At 36.7% G+C, this 21,476-nt stretch overlaps 2 protein-coding genes across 2 annotated transcripts in view; both read right to left on the reverse strand.

Annotated features, from left to right (window-relative positions):
• MGAM (maltase-glucoamylase) overlaps positions 1-21,476 on the reverse strand; it is a 253,259-nt gene that overhangs the window by 174,459 nt on the left and 57,324 nt on the right. The window lies entirely within an intron of this gene.
• On the reverse strand, positions 8,791-10,594 carry LOC105713716 (glycerol kinase-like). Its single transcript, XM_064360843.1, has one exon. The coding sequence runs from the start codon at positions 10,592-10,594 to the stop codon at positions 8,933-8,935; it is 1,662 nt and encodes a 553-aa protein (XP_064216913.1). The 3' UTR covers positions 8,791-8,932.

A 21,476-nucleotide genomic window follows, 5' to 3' on the forward strand; every position in this document is an offset into this window, starting at 1 on the left:
CTCCATAACCTGACTCTACTATTTTCTACACAAGGTTGATGTCAAATGCTTTATGAATATATATCTTCTGAAGATAAATGTATATGTTCAAGAAGGTGAAATCCAGTCATGAATACCAAGTGATAAACATGAAAACCCACCCACCCTGGCATGTACTCTTTCTCAATACACTGGACATCCTGCCTCCAACTCTGCTCTCATCGGCCACCTGTCTACTGCCATGATCACAACCTGTTCACTTACACCAATGCTTCTATCATCTTGGATGGAGCTAAATTGTCTTTTCTGCCTATTATGTCTCCATCTTGCAAATCCTAATGCATCTAAACAATTATAAGAAAGCAATTATAGCCAATCTCACACAGGCATGGTTACTTTTGTCTTCTGTATCCTCTAAACATAGGTTCTATTTGCATTATGCTCATTTAAAAGTTTTCACCTGAGTTACATTTACCATTTAGGGGGGTGACGTTGGAAAGCAAGGTCTATCCAGGACATTGTCACAAGGCAAGAGTCATTTTAAGACAAAGTATTGAATCTTTCCCTGACTTCTGGGGTATTGGCTCTCTTAAGTGGATTACCTACTTCTTCTTCCTTATTTTTATAACTAAAACCATCCCCAACTCTTATCTAAGTGAATGTGTCTCCCACATACAGGCAGAGTCTGGCCAATTCCCAATTAACAATTTCTAGCTCTCAGATTTTGATTCCTCTTGTCACCAGATGGCAAAGAGACAGAGAAGGAGGAGACGTCCAGGAGTGAAGAGGCTGGAACTTTAATCCGCAGCTCCCGACACAGCCTCCTCCTAGGGCCGGGACACAAGAAAACAGCTATGTGGTAGAGGTAACATATCCTCTGTGTTTCCCAGTTTTCAGCAACTGTTTCAACAGGGAGACAAGACCTCCCAATGGGAAGTCTGTGCCTGCATCCAACTTACCATGGTCTCAGTCTGTTAGAGCAGCTTGGAAGTTCCACAAAGATCTGCTCCTCTGTGACTGCCTATTTTCTCCAGAGTCCTGGGGCAATGAAAAGGGTCAGAAGACACCAAAATGGATCACTCTGAACTCCTTAGAATGTCTGGACTCCTTCCCTTATCACATTCAGTTATTTGCTCAAATGTTTCCTCTTCATGGGCCCCTTCCCACTCAGCTTCTCTAAAACAATATAGGCATACCTTTCCTCTCAAACCTGTGTTAGGCTATATTTTTCTTACTAATTGTCCTCATCAATATTTCCAATCACATTATACTATTAGTTCTTTATTAATTTATCATCAAAATCCTATATTTAATTAAATACTTCATAGGTGGGTCATTTCTCTTTCTTGTTCATTTTATCTCCCTTATATTACCAGTGCCAAGAACAGAGTCTGACACTAGAACAGAATATGCACTCTATATTTTAAAAGAATATATCAGTGAATAGATTTTTAAAAAATCAGTGAATGAACAAGGACTATAAGCCTGACTCTCCTTCTCTCCATTCATTCTTCTCTGAAGCAACATAAAGTCAACGTGCAATCCTTCTCCCTGGAGCTCCCCAACAATGTGGCAGCTAGATACATGGAAGGAATGGGAAGAAATGAGAGAGCAGGGACTTGGGTAGTGGCAAAGCATTGTTCCTCCCACCAGTACAGGGCAGAGAAGAAATGATTCTGCACTCTGCTCTGGAGGGAGGCTTTGCTGTAGAGCTCATCCTCTGTGCAACCCCCCGTCCAGGCTGCAGGCTCTAGGTATCCTTGTTCTAGGAGGCAGCGAAGCCCTGGTCCTCCCATCATGATGCTCTCCTACTCTCTACTTCACAGAGAGGAACCTCCTCTGGAAGACACTCACCTCCAGAGAAGCAGCCTGGACTGGAAAGTTCTACTGCTCCCCAGGGACAAGCCCAGGCTACCTCCCTCCCAGCTAGTGCTGAGCTATGCTCAGGAGACAGGGACAGCCACTTCTGTCTCTGTTCAGAGTCTGTCCTTGCACAGAAGCTTAGGCAAAAGTCCAGAAATACGAGTGCTGAGGAGAGAGTCCAACTGTCTCTATCTCTCTCCTTCTCTTTGCTTCCTTCTCTCACTCCCTTGTCTGGCTCCAAGGATAATTATTCACTGAGGAACAATTTGTATAAGTTCAGAGACACACCAGGGATGCTGTCAAGGAAAAGCTGCTGAAAACATTCACCCTTCCCTCCTGAGGTTAATCAAGTTTTAGAACACCGAAAAGTTGTCTAATGGGCAAACTTGAAATCTCCCTCATCAGGAACCTCTCAACACTCTTCAGGCTCTAAGTTATCACCATACAGCTCAGGCTGTGAATGGTTAGCCCCCTGATCTGCTCCGTGCCTCTCCCTGATTCCACGTGGCCCTATGGAGCCTAAGCTCCCTACTTGCCATGATGGCCCCACTAGTGACTCCAAGACACATAGCAAAATTCTAGACGCCACCAAATGGAATTTTATCAAACATTTTCTCTTCATTTCCAAGTATTATGAAGCACATCTTTCCAGATGATCTCTGCATTCCTTCTATCAGAAACCCTCTGCCTATCAGAACCCTGATAAGTAATAGACAGGATCTGCCACCTGCTCCAACCTCATGGACTGTTAATGCTACAGCCCATTCCAATGTCTGCAACATGCAGGCATTCCAACTGTGGCTTCTCGGTCATGGGAACTGTGCTGACGACTGTCCAGGTGGCTGTGCTGAGTCACGTTATGACAGGTAGAGAAATGTGAAGGAAGGGTTCTGAGAAATGAGGAAGTCCGAGGAGGATGGAACTTCTGCGTGAGAGAGCAAATTACAGAACCAAATTCCCTAAGTCAAGGAATGGTTTGGTTTCCCCAGACATATTTCCAGGGTTATTAACTACACATTGGCAGAGTGGAAAATGGAACAGTAGGAAGGAATGTAAAATAATAAAACCCCATGGGAAAATGTTTGCTTCTTATTAACTTAAATATACATCTACTCTGTGACCCAGTAATTCTATTTCTAGATAGTTGCGTAATACAAATGGAAACATGTTCTCACAAATATTTGTTATCATATTCATTATATATTTGTTAGAGCTAATAATGACAAAAAATAAATACCCATCTACAAGATAATTCAATATTCATATGAGGAAATACTATTCAGCAATGATTCACTACTTGCTAATTCAGTGATCCCAGAGACTTCATAAGACATAACTAATCCAAATAATGAGTCAACTACATGTTTATATAAGGGAATAATGGTCAGGAAAAAAAGTGACAAAGTACCGATGTATGCAACATAAACAAATTTCAAATACATTACACTACATAAAATGATCTGAAATCAAAATATGCTTACTGTATGGTCCTAATATAACATGCTCTAGAATGAACAAAATCCATAAAAGAAACCCCACAAGGATTGCCTTTGTTCTGGGAGGAAATTGACTGTGAAAGATTATGAGACTATTCTTGGCTATATTATCCCTTTTTAATTGATGAAACATATTTGGCCTAATAAATATGTTAGGCCTCTATGTTAATGAGAGATATTGGTCTGTGGTTTGCCTTTCCTGTAAGGTCCTTGTCAGGTTTAAGTTATCATAAATTAATGAAAAAATAAGCTCTCTTTTTCTATTTTATGGGAAAAAATATTTGTATTATTTTCTCCTAAATTGTTTGGCAAAAGTCATCATTGAGTACACTTAGGCCAGGAGTTTTATTTGTGAGAAAGTTTTTAATTACAGGTTGAATGTATTTAATAGCTATGTGACTATTCAGAATTTCTACTTCAGTTTGTGTCCATTTTGAAAAATTGTGTTCAAGTGAATTGCTTAGTTCATCTAAACTGTTGGATTTATTGGCATAAAGTTGCTCATATTCACTTTCACGCTTTCAAGGTTCACTGTCTCCATCATGATATCCCTTGTTTTCATTTCTGATATTGGTACTTTGTGTGCTTTTGTTTCCTTGATTATTCTTGCTAAGAATTTATTCATTTTATTAATTATTTTCAGAGACATTACTTGGGCTTTATTGATTTTTTTCTATTTCTTTTCTGGTTTATATTTTAAGTTCACAAGGCAGTTTTTCCTATGTATGTCTCCAAGTGGCTTTTCATAAGCACATCAGTCATATACTTAGGAGTCCACCCTACTCCATTATGACCTCATATTACCTAATAACACCTGCAACAACCTTATCTCCAAATAAATTCACATTCTAAGGTACTGGGGGTTAAGTCTACAAGGGATGAATTTGGGGGCACAAAATCCAACCATAATAGACATCTTGATTGCCACTGACTTGGGATAATTATGAATAGAGCTGCTATAAATATTTATGTAGTAGATTGTTAACTATACACACAATGTTATACATCAGATCTCTAGAACCTACTCATCTTGTATTATTAAAACTTTATACCCATTGAACAGCAATTTCCCATTTTCCATGGAAACATCACTCTATTTTCTGCTCTTATGAGTTTGACTATTCTAGGTACCTTACATATGTGGGATATTTTCTTTCTGTTTATTTCACTTAGCATGTCCTCTAGGTTCATCCATGTTGTCAAGTATGGCAAACGCTTTCTTTTTTAAGAAAACTGCTTTCTTTTTATGGCAGTTTCAGCTTTCAGCTCTTGCATGTAAGTTTTTAATTCATTTTGAGTTGATTTACAGAAGGAAGCTGAAATGTGGCATAGACTGGCCAGATTCCAGAAAGGAACCCAATCAATAATACAATTACCAACCAGATGCACTGTGTCTGTTCATAATGATGCTTTACTTCAAAGAGTTACAGAGAGCCACATAATGGTTCACAGCCATCACACCCAGTAATGCAAATTTTGTGTGCCCCCAAAAAACATTCATATAGAGTTGGACAACACATGTCATCTAAGGTATTGTTTGAATAATGGAAAGTAACAATCCCTGAGCATTGTGGGAACGGCAATATATGTGATAAGGATCTCCATGATAGACAGGTAGCCAAGGAATAAATATAGGAGGAACGGAAGGCATTTATCTACACATACTATAATGATTATGTAATTTCTTATTACAATCACTGACAAAGGAAGAAAAAGGTAACAAATGGGACATGGCATAGTTAATGAGAGTCAGGGAAGCCTAAGAAACAAAATTCAGTAGCACTAGTGTGACTCCCACATATTCAGTCCTGAGGGTTTGCTCCTTGTGAAATGGAAAGAGCAAAAAAAAAAAAAAACAGATGAGACTGTTTCTGATCATGAAAAGATTAAAGATATTTCCAGATTGAGAAAATATTCCCTTCCTGCTTCTAGGGTCCACACCACGACTCTATACAAGGTTGATGTTAAATGTTTTATCAAGGATATAGGTAGAAAGGTAGATAAATGTATATGTCCAAGAAAATAAGCACTGATCACCAACACTGCACCACAGGCATGAAAACCCATCCGCCCAAGCACGCACTGTTGTCTCTCGATTCACTGGACATCTTTGTTGTGGTTCACTCAGGATGGTGGCAGAAATATTAAAGAAAAGTTATAGAATATAGTCACAAACACTTTTGGAAGGCCTAAGGGTTTTTTATTACTTGGCTGAAGGCAGCCTTGTCCCTTTAGTTAAATAATTAAATAAACTCCCCACATTTCTTTGTCTCCACTCTAACTAGCTTGTATACTCATGAAACCTTTGAGCTGGATGACCCTCAGGGGAAGGTAGACCAAGAAAATTATTCTTTAATGGTGTTCATTCTAGGCATTAGTATCTGAGCTTTAATCTTTTCAAGAACTGCTCTCTTAACCATGTTAATTATCCACAAGTGTGTTTATACTAAGCCTTTGTTGTTAAATCTATACTGAATAAATGTGAGGAAGAACTAGTGGGTGTTGTGTAGCTGCAATCTCACTCTGTAGGAAGCACACGACCCCCTTGTCCACTCATTCACTATACCGTGTGTGTGAGTGCATTTATTCATCTGTCGCACAGCTGGGGTCTGTAGGACAGACCCCAGCAGGTGGTAACCCCAATATGACCAATGTCACAGATGGTGCCTCACATGGGGCACAAACCTATGACTTTGGGATTAAGAGTCTTATGCTCTACTGACTGAGCTAGCCGGGTCGCTTACAATATTTATGGGCTGAGTAGAAATATTTTCCAGTGCCAGAATCAGGGCTCCAATCTCAGCTCTCTGAATGCTAGTAAATCTAGATTGAGCAATTGAATTATGTGGACTCCACCAGATTGCCACTTTTTTTGGCCAGATTGTCTACAAAACATCTTAGTTCCAACTCTACTCTAACCAGCTACTCTAACTACTTCCCTGATTACAACCTGCTTATCTATACCACCATGTCTTCCATCCTGAATGGAAACTGTCTTTTCTACATATTATGTCCCTGTCATGCAAAAACCTACTGCATCTCAACAGTTATACAAAAGTATTTTTAGCAAGTCCTACCTAGACATGGTTACTTCTTTCCTTTGTTTCCTCTGAGTGTGGGTGCTATGGTTTGGCTGTGTCCTCACCCAGAATCTCATCTTGAATTGTAATCCCCATAATCCCCAAGTATCAAGGGCAGGACCAGGTAGAGGTAATTTGATCATGAGGGTGGATTTCTCCCATGCTGTTCTCATGATAGTGAGTGAAGCTCAGAAGACCTGATGGTTTTATAAGCATCTGGCATTTCCCCTCCTTGCACTCCCTCTGTCCTGCCACCCTGGGAAGAAGGTCCTTGCTTCTCCTTTGCCTTCCACCATGATTGTAAGTTTCCTGAGACCTCCCCAGCAATGCAGAACTATGAGTCAATTAAACCTTTTTCCTTTATAAATTCTGAGTTCACCTATTCAAAATTTATTTGTAACTGTAAAATCATCATCTGTAGCTTGTCTAGGGTCATTGGCTGACACGTACAAGCATGCACAGAGCTGTGAAAGTTTTGAGTCACCCATTGCTCTTGTTTTCAGCTGAGATAGAACAAGAAGATATTCTGCCTTCTTCTTTCTGTTCTCATCCTATAAACAAGTGTCCTTCTGGTGGTCTCCAGTGCCACATTTTTTTTTTTTTTTTGGATTTTGTACTTTTTGCTGATTATTTTGCTTTTTGAAATGGCTCCTAAGCGTGACATCAAAGTTCTGTCTAGTGTTCCTAAATGCAAGAAGGCTGTGATGTGCCTTACAGGGAAAATGCATGTGTTAAATATGCTGCGTTCAGGTATAAGGTATAGTGCCGTGAGCCATGAGCTCTGTGTTAATAAATCAACAATATATATTAAATAAGGTGTCTTTAAGAGGAAACATTACATTTTAAAACGGTAATGTATTGATCAGTTGGCAAAAATATTGTAACAAGAGGCTCTCAGTAACCTATCCCTGTAATCCCTAGGAGCAATGATTCAGTATGCATTAATTCAGTATTCCTGGAGACTAGGACTTGTAACTACCAGAAATAATGAGAACCAACTATATATTCATGAGAAAATGATACTTAGCAATGAAAAATAACAAACTACTGATACATACAAGATGGACGAATCTCAGATACATGACACTGAATGAGAGAAGCCAGACACCAAAGAACACATACTATGACTCCATCACATAATGCTCTAGATTAGGCAAAAATCATCATAATCCATGTTTAAAGAAATCTCAACAGTGATTGCTTTGTTCCTGAGAGAATCAACTTAGAAAGATTATGAGGAAATGGTGGAATATATTCTCTCTTGCATATATTGTCATATTCTATTTGCTAACTTTTTATTCAGGATGTTTATGGTTATGAGAGATACTGGCCTGGAGTTTTTCTTTCTTGTAAGGTCTTTGTCAGATTTTGGTATCAAGGTAATTTTGATTATCATCAAACAAACTGGGAAGTATGTCTTTTTTATTTTATGGAAAAATATTATTTCTTCCTACATTGCTAAGAAGTGTTAATCAGTGAGAACATCTAGGCCAGTAATTGCCTTTCTAGAAATCTTTTATTTTTTAATTGTTTTAAGTATATTTTCTTTTATTGACTTAAAACATAAATTTTAAATGTTGGTTCTTTAAGAAAAAAATTCTCCTGATAAATATTATGCGTAATGATTGCCCAAAAATGTATACAGCTGTTTTCCAACATATTTATATACATAGTGGTTCACTTAAGACCAGCCCTGTTAGAACCTTCTGAATATAATGTGCTCTTAATTTATAAATTGGCTACCCTCAGCATATAAAATATATAGACATGTATGTTATACATACAAAGTAAAAAATATAAAAAGGAAAGATGGAAGAAAAAAGAAAGTGTCCTTTCCTATAAGATCCAGACAGAAAGTCATTATAATTAGTGGGACCATGGCAAATATCTGAAGGATTTCAGTTTTGGCAAATACTTTTCAGGAAAATATCCAAGCTGTGAGAACACTAAATGTCTGTTTTAATAATTTAGTAAAGGTTTCTATTCAAACATTCAGTGAAGATGTTGCAGTCTTCTACTATGTAGAAAAGAAGACTTTTGGAGTGTCTGTTAAAAGCAAAGAGCTGCTCATTTTTAACAGGTTAGTAATAATCTTTTAATCAAGTATATGTCATGTAGAGACTCAGAACCTCGTCCAATAGTGTTTGAGTATGTTTGATGGAAGATTTCAATAGTGAGGATCCGAATTCTTCCTAGATCTTAGAGGGAATGGAGCAAGATGTTACGGCAATGGAGGGGTCAGTCCCAAAAGTAGCTGGCCTAACCTTAACTGTAGATGTTAAAAAATAAAATAAAATAAAAAAGAAAGAAAGAAACCACAGATGTTTCCATAATATTGTTTTTGCTGCATTTTCTTTATTTTAAGCCACAGGTCTATTTGGAGGGTCATGCAGCTAGTGGCTTATACATAAACTCAAAGTCTATGAATAGTGTCATCGCATTAAGAGACAGAATTGCTGGATTTTCTCATTATGTAAGAAGCTCACATCTTGGGAATATATGAGTTGGTAATATTTATGGGATACCTGAGATGTACCTTGCTCCAATTAACATTACCATGCTACTCACTATAAAAAAGCCCAAGGGCAGACTGCAAAAGATACTAGGGTCACCACTTTCTGGAGACTGAGTTGTAACCCAACCCATTGACTTCATCACAGCTTTCTTCCATGTAGAATAACGAATTTCACTTTCCTCAGCATTAATCTGAGGTTCAAACCGCTCTGTCATGAGGGTAGACAAATCCTCAGGTTCGAGACTCCACACGCCGACTCCTTCTGCAGCCCCTGCTGCCATGGCAGCACCCAGTGCAGTGGTTTCAGGCATCAGGGACTTCACTACCGGAATATACAGAATGTCTGCTTGTAGCTGCATAAGAATTTTGTTGCTGGTCATTCCTCCATCTACCTGCAAATGACTGAGTGGAATTCCACAGTCTCGATTCATGGCATCCAAAATCTCTCGAGTTTGGAAACAAACAGCTTCTAATGCAGCAAAAGCAATATGGCGTTTATTGGTGAACTGAGTGAGTCCACAGATTATCCCTCTTGCACTGGGCTCCCAATAAGGTGCGTATAACCCCGAAAATGCTGGGACGAAGTAGCAGCCATAAGAAGTACCTACTTCTTTAGCAAGTTTTTCAATTTCTTCTGAGGTCTTTATAATTCCAAGATTGTCTCTTAGCCAGCGAATAACAGCACCAGCTATAGCTACAGAACCTTCCAATGCATAATATACCGGTTTGTCTCTGCCAAGTTTGTAAGCCACTGTGGTGAGAAGGCCGTGATCAGAAAATACACATGTGCGGCCTGTATTACATAGTAAGAAACATCCTGTTCCATACGTATTTTTGGCTTGTCCATTCTGGAAGCACATTTGTCCCACCAATGCAGCAGACTGGTCCCCTAAACACCCAGATATTGGCACACCTTCCAGGGCCCCAGCTTTCATTAGGCCATAGATCTCAGAAGAACTCCGGACCTTTGGAAGAATTTCCATTGGAATTCCAAAAAATTCACAGAGCTGTTTATCCCATTCCAAAGAATGAATGTTGAAAAGCATAGTCCTACTTGCATTTGTTACATCCGTATGGTGGACACCTCCATTGACTCCTCCTGTCAAACTCCAGATAAGCCATGAATCAATAGTCCCAAAAAGCGCTCGTTTTTCTTCGACAGCCTTTTGAACTTCACTCACATTGTCAAGGAGCCAACGAATTTTCACGGCGCTGAAGTAAGTGCTAAGTGGAAGGCCTGTCTTGGACTTGACAAAGTTATTACTTCTTGGAATTCTTTTACCAAGACTCTCAACAGTAGACTGGGTTCTTACATCAAGCCACACCACAGCGTTGTAGAGAGGCTCTCCAGTTACCTTGTCCCAGACTACAGTGGTTTCTCTCTGGTTGCTGACGCCAATAGCTTTGATGTTGGAAATATCAATATTGAGCTGTCCGAGTTTCTCACATGTTTTCTCTATACACTCATAGACAGAATGCAGAATTTCCTTAGGGTCTTGTTCCACCCATCCTTCTCTGGGAAACTCTTGTTTTATTTCCACTTCATGATGACTGAGCAGTTCAGCAGTTTTTGAATTGAAAACCAAAAAGCGTGTCGAACTGGTGCCCTGGTCCACTGCCCCCACCAATGGCCCCAAAGCTGCCTTATTCGAGGCTGCCATGAAACCAGCTTCAGGTCTGCGGGTGATTGTGGCCAGTTTCCCGGGTGACGGCGGCGGGTGGGGGAGGGGAGGGTGACGAGTTCTGAGAGGGAGGCCCGCGTGTCCGCTGAACGCCTATTTTTTAATTTTTAAATCAATTCCCAAGTGCTTGGAAGTATAGAGAAGTTTTCAGTTACAGGCTGTGGTAGGCTGAATAATGCTTCTCACCAAATGATATCCAGATCCTAATCTTCAGAAACTGAATATATGGCACTCAAAAGGCATTTGTACCTTGTATGGCAAAAAAGGACTTTGAAAATATGATTACATTAAGGCTTTTGATATGGGGAGATTCTCTTGGAATATACTGATGGCCTCTCTACATCTGGTAGTACTTCTTGCCTTAAAGTCTACACTTTCTAATATTGCATAACACCTCCAGGTTTCTTAAGATTACTGTTGGAATAACTTTTTTCATCATTGTAATTTCAATCTGTCTTTAATTTAAAGTATATCACACGTAGACATCATAGAATTGGTCTGACAGTGTCTGATTTGTAATTGTAGTAGTTAGTCCATTTACATGGAATATTAACTCTTGATATTTTTATTTAGGTACACCATTTCCTATCTCTTTAAATTTGTCCCATCTATATTTTTTCTTCTATTTTTCCTTTCCTATCACCTTCTAGATTAATTAAATACTTTTAAGTTTTTATTTTAATTCCTTCATTGACACATTAGATGTATCTTTTTGATTATAGTGTTTGTAATTGAGATTATAATATGCACCATTAAATTATCACAGTCTATTAGAGTTGATACTGCAACACTCTATATAAAATGTAAGAGCCTTGAAAAAGTACACTTATATTTGTGCTCCTGTCCATTAGACCATTGTCATACATATTAAATCTATAGATGCTGTAACCCCCAGAATATAGGATTATAACTTTTTCTTTAAAGATTCATATGTGTCTTAAAAGAATTATGAGAAGAAAAAATATTTTTTACTACTGGTGTGTGAGAATCTACATATATATCAGTAAGGTCTGCTTTATTGACTACGTCCAATCTTTTTATTCTTACTTTTTGCCCACTTGTCCTAAGGACTGAGAAGAGTATTAAAGTCTCTCAATGTTTTGTATGTATTTATTTCTCCTTTTACCTCATGTAGTTTCTATTTTATGAAGGTAATTATTATATGATGCACATTCATACATGTATGACCCGACTGAAATTGGGCATTTAGAATTAAAAATCTTTTCAGTTATCATTTTTGTACTGAAATCTTCCTCATTTGATATTAAAATATGATTGTGTTTATCAACTGTTCTTTTGAAAAATATTTTCTCAGTCATCCGTTGTCTCCCTCTTTCCTAATTAAAGGAAATAATTAAGAAAATAAATTGTTCTCTTGCTGATTGATTCTATTAACAAATCTGATACTAGCATAATTTATATTTCTTGTATGTGGTATTTTATATTCCTGGAATTTTTTCTTCACTTTCAAAGTCTAATGGTTTTATCACAGGTGTATCTGTTCTAGGTCACTTTCCTGGATACATAGTGAATCTTTTCATTATGCATATTCAAAACTATCTTCATTTCAAGATGGCTATCAAACAGTGTTAAATATTATATTTTTTCATTGTATTGCTTTTGTTCTTTATAAATCCCAAATATATATAATGAATCTACTTAGCCTACCTCAATCTCTGTAATCTTGCCTATTTTTCTCTAATATTTTATACCCCTTTAATTATTTCAAATTCATTATTTAGCTATTTCTATTTCTTTGCTCAATAGCTCTTATTTTACTTTCAGTCTAATGTACGCTTTCTTGGGAACTTGTAATTTTTTTATTTCTTCAATGATTTTGTTTGTTTCTTTTCAAAATTTATTTAACTCTTATTTTACATCTTACTCCTTTCAATCCATTACTCTTTGTTGTTATATTGGAAAATAAATAAGGTAGAGACAGTGGCAGATTATGTAACTTAGATATATGCAACACCTGAGAATTTCAAGAATGCTTAAGAAATAATAAAGGTTTATGCAATAGACAATAATTAAAATAGATATTACCTTATTGATCTGCTTTAGATGGAGAATAAATATCTATTAATCAACTTGGCAAGAATAAATATTCTGATGTAAATGTCATTCTTGTGTGATGTTGTAAATGTTTCTCAAGAGAGTCCGTGACCTCCTCTCTCTGGTTTTTCTTTCAGTTGCTCACCTATTTTGACCCTTTATCTGTGATTAGCCATAATACATTCTCCTTAATTCTTCTCCTATATTCAGATGGGCATCCAATTCTAGTGCTTCAAATCTTCCTGTAATCCCAACTTAATAGAGATATTCTTGAGTACTCCCCAAGCTCATCTATTTAAAAATCAGTAGTGAAAATAAAATTGGGTGGAGATGATCTTTATTTGGAGTATAATAAAATTCTACTATAATAAAAGATGTGAACACCCATGACACACACCTTAAACTACATATATATGTACACACACACCCCAACTTTGTATATATATAAACATATATATACATATGTATATGACCTCTAGGCATGCTGACCTCTGTCATGGATACAGTTTAGAGAACGTTTCTGGGTGATTTTGATCTATTTTAGATACCTGTCATCACTTTGCAGAAAGTCTATCCAACACTTCAACTTTTTAAGTTGATTTTCCATAAATATAAAATATAATTGGGGCCTATATCCCTCTCCACATGCTAGTGACTTAGATAAGAAATTTCTCTCCCTTCTACCTTCACCTTATTTCAAACTTACAATCTTTCATCAAGACCCATTTAATTGCCACCTACTTAAGGACGTTTCCTTGACTGTCTCAGAGTTAGAAACTTTGCTTTTATATTCCCAATGTGATAGTGAATGTTATGTGTCAACTCAAGTAAGCCATAGGGTGTCTGGAGCAAACATTATTTCTGGATGTGTCTGGGAGGAGCTTTCCAAATGACATTACTGTTTGAATTGGTGGACTCAGTAGACTGCTCTCCCTAATGTGGACAAGCATCATCCAATCCACTGAGAATAGAACAAAAAGTGGAGGGAAGGAGAAATTCACTCCTTTTTTTCAAGTCTCATTGCTTGAGCTGGGACATCTCATCTTCTTCTGACCTTAGACTGGGATTTACACCATCAGCTCACCTGGTCCTCTGGCCTTCAGACTTGGACTGAATTACACAAGTGTCTTTCCTGGGTCTCCAGCTTTCAGTTGGCAGCTCTTGGGATTTCTCAGCCTTCATAATTGTATGAGCCAATTTTTCACTTATTTAGACATAGATATGGATAGCTATGTATCTTTATCCTATTCTGTTGCTCTGGAGAACTCTCACTAATACACCATAGCACTTGTATATTATTAATCATGAATTATTTAACCCACTGTACTATAATTATTTATATATTTATCTGCCTCTCACAATTAAGATTGAGCTCCTTGAGTGCTGGAATTATGTCTTACTGTATCTTCTTCTCTCCATTGCAAAGAAGGATAACTAGCCCTTGGTAGGCATTCAATAAATGTTACTAAATTTTGTATTAATAGTTTAAAGACATGTAAAGTAATTTACTTGACTTGGAGAAAAAGAAATACCATAAACATAATTTAACTGAAGTTTAATCAACGTATTTTAAAATGTTATTTTTTTAAAAGAATAACTAGATGATAGTATCATTAATTAGATGTCCCCTGGTGTGTATAAACTACTCCAAACAAGTGCTGACTGATGGCTCACTATAAGATAAAGTGAAATTTCTAATAAGGGTTCCAGAGCTAAAACTTCAGTCCCATACTATTAGTATGACTAGGGGTAACTTTTATAATACATAGTCATCAGTCTTATCAGAGAGAAAGGATAATTGAGAAAAAATCATCCCTAGAAAGTTAAGATCATATCTTAAATGGGAAATACTGAAAATAGGTCTGAGTCTTGTGGATCAGAGCACTGACTACTGAGGATCAAAAAATAGAAGGGTATGCATATATACAGGGGACCAGGGGCGTCCATCTATTAAAGCATACTCTTTTGGAGGTGGAAGGCAATTTGAAGTGGGAGGCATATCTTAGAGCCTTGAGGATGAAGGGGAAGCAAGAGGCAAAAATTAGAGTCTTAACAAAAACATGAGTATCAAAAACAAGTACCAACTCATCCAATCCCAAAATAGCACCATTTACTAAAGAAAATGTACAACATGTCTAGTAACAGAAAGCATTAACAACTATAGGATGAAACATAGTAAACCAGTCACACAAGATGACTCCCTTCATACAAACAATTTTCTTGCTGTATCAGGAAACCTCCAAAAACTTTGAAGCAACAGAAAATAATGAACATACATATAATGCTTCTAAAACAACAAAATGAAAGGGTAAAATAAAATTTTCAGCTGAGAAAAACATTATCCAAATATTTACAAAATTGAGGAAGACTATAAAATAAGTCCCCAACATGAATTAGCCACAACTAAAAGGTGTTTATGAATAGGAAACAACACTGGAAATCCGAATTTTTAAAAAACTTAGAAGTGCACAAAAATAGCAACAGATGAAAAAAAAAGTAAATTTGATAAATTTTAAAATCTGACAAAAATATTTCAGAAGTAAATATTAAATTACAAGGTGCCCAAAGAGGACTATATTTGAGTGAAATATAGTAAATGGCATTGCGAAGAGGAATGAACAAAGCCAAAAAGTTAAATTAAATTAAAAAATAGGAAGTGTGTAGAGGGAACTTGATAAATTAAAACACAAAATAATCAAATACAATACATGAACCTTGATAGGATCCTTGATTTTAAAAAAACTATAAATGTATTTGGGAAAATATTTGGAAATTGAAATGTAAAGTATACGTTTTTATTATTGAAGTTGTTAATCTTCTTATGTGGGATGACAATAGTATTATCATATAGGAGAATTCAGTGTCTTCTCAGAGTCAGAAATATAATAGATACTTAATATCTGACATTCCTTTACTAATCATGATGCAAAGAACATGGGAAGGACAGTGATTCACCAGACTAAATCTCTACAAGCCATCTTAGACTACATAGGCAGAGGAGTAGTGAACAGGCTACATAAGCAGTCTTCAGCTGTGTTCACTATCAATGGGTCATATGAGAAATTTAAGTCAACTCTGATCTTTGGATTTTAAAACAGACACTATAAAATTAATGGGCATCTAGAGATGGTCAGTCTGGATGTTAAAAGGTCAAAATTCCATATTGATTACTGGGATTGAAATATTTTGTACAGAAATTTTAAGATCTAAGTAGGAAGACATTTAAAAGCCAGTTCATGTAACTCAAAAGGGCAGAATTGGACAACGGGAGGAAGTTACATTTAGTTCGATTAGTTGATTAAATTTAAACAGTTGAATTCCTAAAGTTGTGTTTTCACCATTCCTAGAGATGGTCGTGTTTCAATGTCCACCAAGTAATAATGTTATAAAGAAGGATTCCCGCACCTAGTGGAGGATGGATTTGAATGCCCTCCTCAGTGCTTTCTAATCTGTGGATCTCAGACTCAGTTGCATCACTCTCTTATTTGGGATTGTGATTCTTAGATGCCATTGTGCCATATGTCATAATCCAAGGATTCCATCTAGCAAGCCAGATTTCACATTTGACCTATTATACAAACACCACCCCAGAGTTTCTCAAATGACTAAATACACTCACAGTCCCTGAACAATGAAGAGAAATTTAAGGGGATCGAAGAATCTAAGAATCAGTCTCACCAGAACAGATGTTCTCCCAGCCTCCAACATATCCTCCTTTACAAGTCTAATGAGGTTACAGAAGCGGAACCATTTGTATCAGGATGATGCTGGCCTCATAGAATGAGTTAGGAAAAAGTCCCTCCTCCTCAATTTTTTAGAATAGTTTCAGTAGGAGTGGCACCAGCCCTTCTTTATACATCTGGTAGAATTTGACTGTGAATCCATCTGGCCCTGAGATTTTTTCTTGGTTGGCAGACTTTTTATTACTGATTCAATTTCAGAACTTATTATTGATCTGTTCAGGGATTGAACTGCTTACTGAAAGCTGAACCTCTTGGTCTGGTTTACCTAGCAAGTTAAAATAAAACTCAGGTTAAAATTCTTAGGGGTTAATTCTTAGCCCTTATCTCCAGAAATAGGATTTCTAAAAATAGTGACCAAGAAAAAGGTCTTTAGAAAATTAATGGAAAGTACTTCATAAAATAATCCTTTATTCCCTAAGAATAGAAAAATGTCTGCCTGTTAGTTCCCTAATATGTTTTATTTTGTATTAGTCTATATATAAGATAGAGTTGTTCCCATGTAATGTAGGTGATAATGGACCAAATGTTTATCCTAAACCAAGTTCCCAAAACCCAGAAGTCAATACTTTATTACTTCAGAAAGGGAGAGCAAAAAAGAAAAGATAATTTTTTTTGTTGCTTGATTTCTGACAGAGGGGTATGATTAAGAGGTTGGAAGAGTTGCAGAAGTCTCTTAAGAGAAAAATCTGAATGATTTTTTGCCCCGATATGTAAGTAGAAAACTGGTGAAGGTGTGGGCCCTCTAAAAAGGAGATAATTGCTTTAATTCCTTACAAAGTTTTCAAGGTGGTGAAATAATTAGTCCCTTGTGAGTGAGTCAATGCAGAGAAACTTTCAGGTTGAAAAAAAAAATGATTTCCTGATTTAGAGATGCTTCCCGACACTTACAGATACTCAAAAATGGAGAGATTTCCACTTACATTCTGGTGGCATTTGGAGTTGATCTTTAATTAAGGGTTTAACAGCTATCTATTAACTAGAGTTTAATATCTACAGCTTGTATTCCTGTGATACACTAGGTGTGTACATACATGCAAGCATGCACACAAATGCCTGCATCTGCCCGACCTCTCCATTTACCATCCCAGCACCAGCAGTCTTGGATCAGTGGGTGCCCTGCACTGCGGATATTCATGCTGCAATTATAAGGATGCTGCTCCTCTGGTAATAGTGTCAATGGCACTGACATCAAGGCCAAAGATGCTGGAAGATCTGCTGCATCAAAACTTGGAGGTAATTTGGAAAGAAGGAATCTAACACAGGAGAACTGTGAGGGGATGCCCCTGGCCAAGGACTCTGTCCCACTTCTGGAGTGACTTACCTGGTTCCTTGTGCTATTTAGGGCCTATTTGTATCTATTCTTTTTCTACTTTCCTAATCCTGACCCTTTTGCCAGGCTCAATGTAGTCCAAGAAAACAGTGAATTTCCCAGAGCTATGTGATCTGAGCTATTCATACATGCATCCTCTGCCTATGACTCCCTATGTACCAGAATCTCAGAGGAGGCATTTCAAAATCTGCCCTTTCTTCCTCTGTTACCCATCTCTTCCCACCAACATGCAGATCTAATTCATTCTCTCCCACTTGTCAAAATTAAACCACATTCACTCTGAGTGGCCTAGTAAATCCCAGATAATCTAGTAAGTCCAGAACCAGAAGACAGTGCATCAAGCACAGAGAGACTCAAGATTCCTCAAAAACAGATAGCTGACTCTTCTCCATGATGCAACAGTTAAGTTTCTATGAAAATAAAAAATAAATAGCCTGCTTTTAAAATTATGGGGGGAAAGGATTCATTCTAGCCTTTACAACCTGGCAAGTATAATGCTGAAATAAAGCCAACTGACAAGTATAACACTGAAATGAAGCATCCAAGTATTCAAAATGTAGCTCATATGAGTTTTCCCTTAGAAAGATGCTGGAAGATCTGCTCCATCAAAACTTGGAAGTAAACAAAAAAAGAAGAGGACAGATAATTTGGAAAGAAGAAATCCAGCACAGCAGAACTGTGAAGGGATATCCCTGGACAAGGATTCTGTCCCAGGCCAACAGAGGACACAGCTAGAGCATTTGGAAAAAATACCATGAAGTTTCAGATGTATGTAGAATCATCTTAGGTGAAAAAGTTTGCAAATATAAACAAGGTTTTTTAAACAAAAATTTTTACAGACACTTATTAACTATAGGAAAAACACATTTGAGAATTAAGAAATGTTTACACAAGCAGATTACTACTAAATATGTACCAAAAGAAACAGTTGAATACTCTGAAGAGTAACACCATATGAGTAAAAAGAAAAAGGGCAACAGTCTGTCACCCTTTTATATAAGTTGCTTACAATTATTTAACAATTTTTAAAATATGCATGTATGACTTTGATTTTTCAAATATTTAAATTAAAAATGCAAATATAGCAAAAATATCCCAGTCAATGATGGAAATACTATTGAAAAAATATATAGTTTTTGGCAAAAACTACTACAAATTCATTGTCATTTTTACATGAATTTTTGTAATAGCATCAGCATACACTTAAAAGATTCAGATATGTTAGGCCTACATGGACTATTTACTGTCCATGTGGGTCCGCACTGTGGATCACAAAAGTTGAGAACTTTTGCCTACTTCTTAGCTTACATAAAAGTCATGGGGCATAGAGGATTATGACCTAAACAGAAAATGAAGAAGGAAATGTCTAAAAATATTTAATGGTGAACCACGTAGAAGGCAGATTCACTATATATGAGCTATATACATGCCTTCTAGTGTCTTTTATTTAAGCAGTTTACTTTTAGTTTGAATTACAAGGGTTGAAATTAAAAATTACATAGTATTTGAGTATAAAAATATCCTGGCAGCACTTGTGCATGTGGAGACCCCAAGGCCAGAGTGATGTCTCTGATACAGAGTCTTTAATAAGCTGGTCACAGTTGCTAACAGCTATTGGTGCAGCTGAGTGATACAGATGTAATATTCAAAAACAACATTGGCTCTTTGGACTGTATGTAGGGGGCCTAAAGATGAATGAAGACTCTTAAATAATGATCTGATCAATGTATGTGGCTTCTGAGGAGTTGTAAAGTCTGTTGGGCAGTTTTGTACAATGGTTTCATGACAATACAAATTCACAAAGTATAAAAGTTAGGTCACTGGTGCACGCTGATGGAAGGCTCACAAGCAAACCTGATACACAGGAGAGACAAATGTGCCTAAACTAAAAATAAGACATTGAGTACATGTCAGTGAGACATGAAGGATGAGGTATTGACCTCTTACTACCAAAGAATTGCCACTCAACCATGTGGTCAAGCTAAACACTTAAAATGATACAGGAATTTAAAGAGCCCTGTTCTTTCAGGTTGTAAGACATTTTGATGTTTCAAAAATGATCTCAATTAAAATCCCAGCAAGATGTTTTGTAATGATCTACAAACTAATTCTAATATTTATATGGAAAGGTAGTGGTAAGAAAATAGCCAAAACAGTTCTGAAAAAGAGAAACAAAATAGTGTTTCTATTATTTATCTATTCAATCCTTTATATCATATTTATAAAATATCAGTATTTTATACTATAGGTTATAATCCAAACATTATTAAATTTATTACTCAAATAATTCTAGATTTGGCTATTAAGAGCTGCTGTAAAGTAAATGCTTATATTCCTCCAAAAATTTAGATGTTGAGACATAATGCCCAACACAATGATATTTGGAGGCAGGACTTTTGCAAGGTGATTAGGTAATGGCACGGAGCCCTCATAAATGTGATTAGTGCCCCTATTTAAAAGACCCCAGAGACCTCGCTTGCATCTTCTGCCATCACCAGATACCAAATCTGTTAGTGCCTTGATTTTCAACTTCCCAGCCTTAAGAGCTGTGAGAAGTAAATTTATGTTGTTTACCAGCCACGCAGTCTATGGCATTCTTTTATAGCATCCCACAGGGACTAAGACAGGAACTCCTTCATGTTGGGTCCTGTATCCCTTTGATGCGCCCCATCCTTTTACTTTTAAGAGTATTTCTATACTTTTTAACATTACAAGATGCTTCAGCCTTATCTTAGTCTTTCTTGCTCAGACTCTGAATTACCCATGTCTTCAAGGAGCACTGGTTGATTTTTTTCAACAATGTTACTACAGAATAAGATCCCAACAGGGGTATACAAGTAATTACAGACAAAGATAGGGAATACATGTTTATACATTAGCACACATATACAGATATCCATAATAATTTCCATATATATTGTCTGAATCTATATTAAGCTAAACATGAGCTCAAGCTGATGTCTTTGATTCTCATCCAATACCACATGATACATTCTATTCTTCTTCCCCTGCATCTCTGTAGCTCTTCTCTTCTAAGAAACCAGGCTCTCACCATCCACTATCCTTTTTTTACTTATTGAACTCCAGTATACATGTACAGCAACTTCAGGATTGTTTGTAACCCTTTCTTCCACAAGAAACAATTTGAACAATTACAGTGCAGAGATTATGTAGTTATTTTTCTGATAGTATTATCGTTGTCTGTCAAAACATTGTTTTCCAAAGTTGTATAAGGCAGTTCATATTCCCCACCCTCTTCAGTGAACTTATACCATACACAGATTTTTTTGTCACAGTCTGCATTCTACCTTAGGAGTCACCAAGCTCTTTCTGGATTTTTTTTTTTAATTTACATATGTTAAAGTTCACTTTTTGTGCTGTAAAGTGCTATGAGTTTGACAAATGCATAATGGTTCTGACAATATCATACACATTAGTTCCATCACCCAAAAATCCCCCTGTACTTTCCTAGTAAAATGCTGCCCTCTTGCTTATCACAAAGACAGAAGTATCCACTTACCTTTTTTCTATCTCTATCAGTTTCTTCTTTGTTACAGAATGTCATTAGAATTGACTTACATATCATAGAGTCTTTTGCTATAGTTTCTTTCACTTAGCAAAACACATTTGTGGTTCATGCATTTTGTTATGTGAATTATTAGCTCAATGGATCACAATTTGTTATCAATTTACCTACTGAAGGACATTTTGATTACTTCTAATTGCTGGTAAT

This window comes from Aotus nancymaae, unplaced genomic scaffold (assembly GCF_030222135.1).
Source record: "Aotus nancymaae isolate 86718 unplaced genomic scaffold, 86718_ANA_hifiasm-v0.15.2.pri h1tg000002l, whole genome shotgun sequence".
Lineage (NCBI taxonomy): Eukaryota > Metazoa > Chordata > Mammalia > Primates > Aotidae > Aotus > Aotus nancymaae.

Excerpts from the sequence above, each read along its gene's own strand:
- LOC105713716 (XM_064360843.1), bottom strand. The coding sequence starts at position 10,594 with ATGGCAGCCTCGAATAAGGCAGCTTTGGGGCCATTGGTGGGGGCAGTG.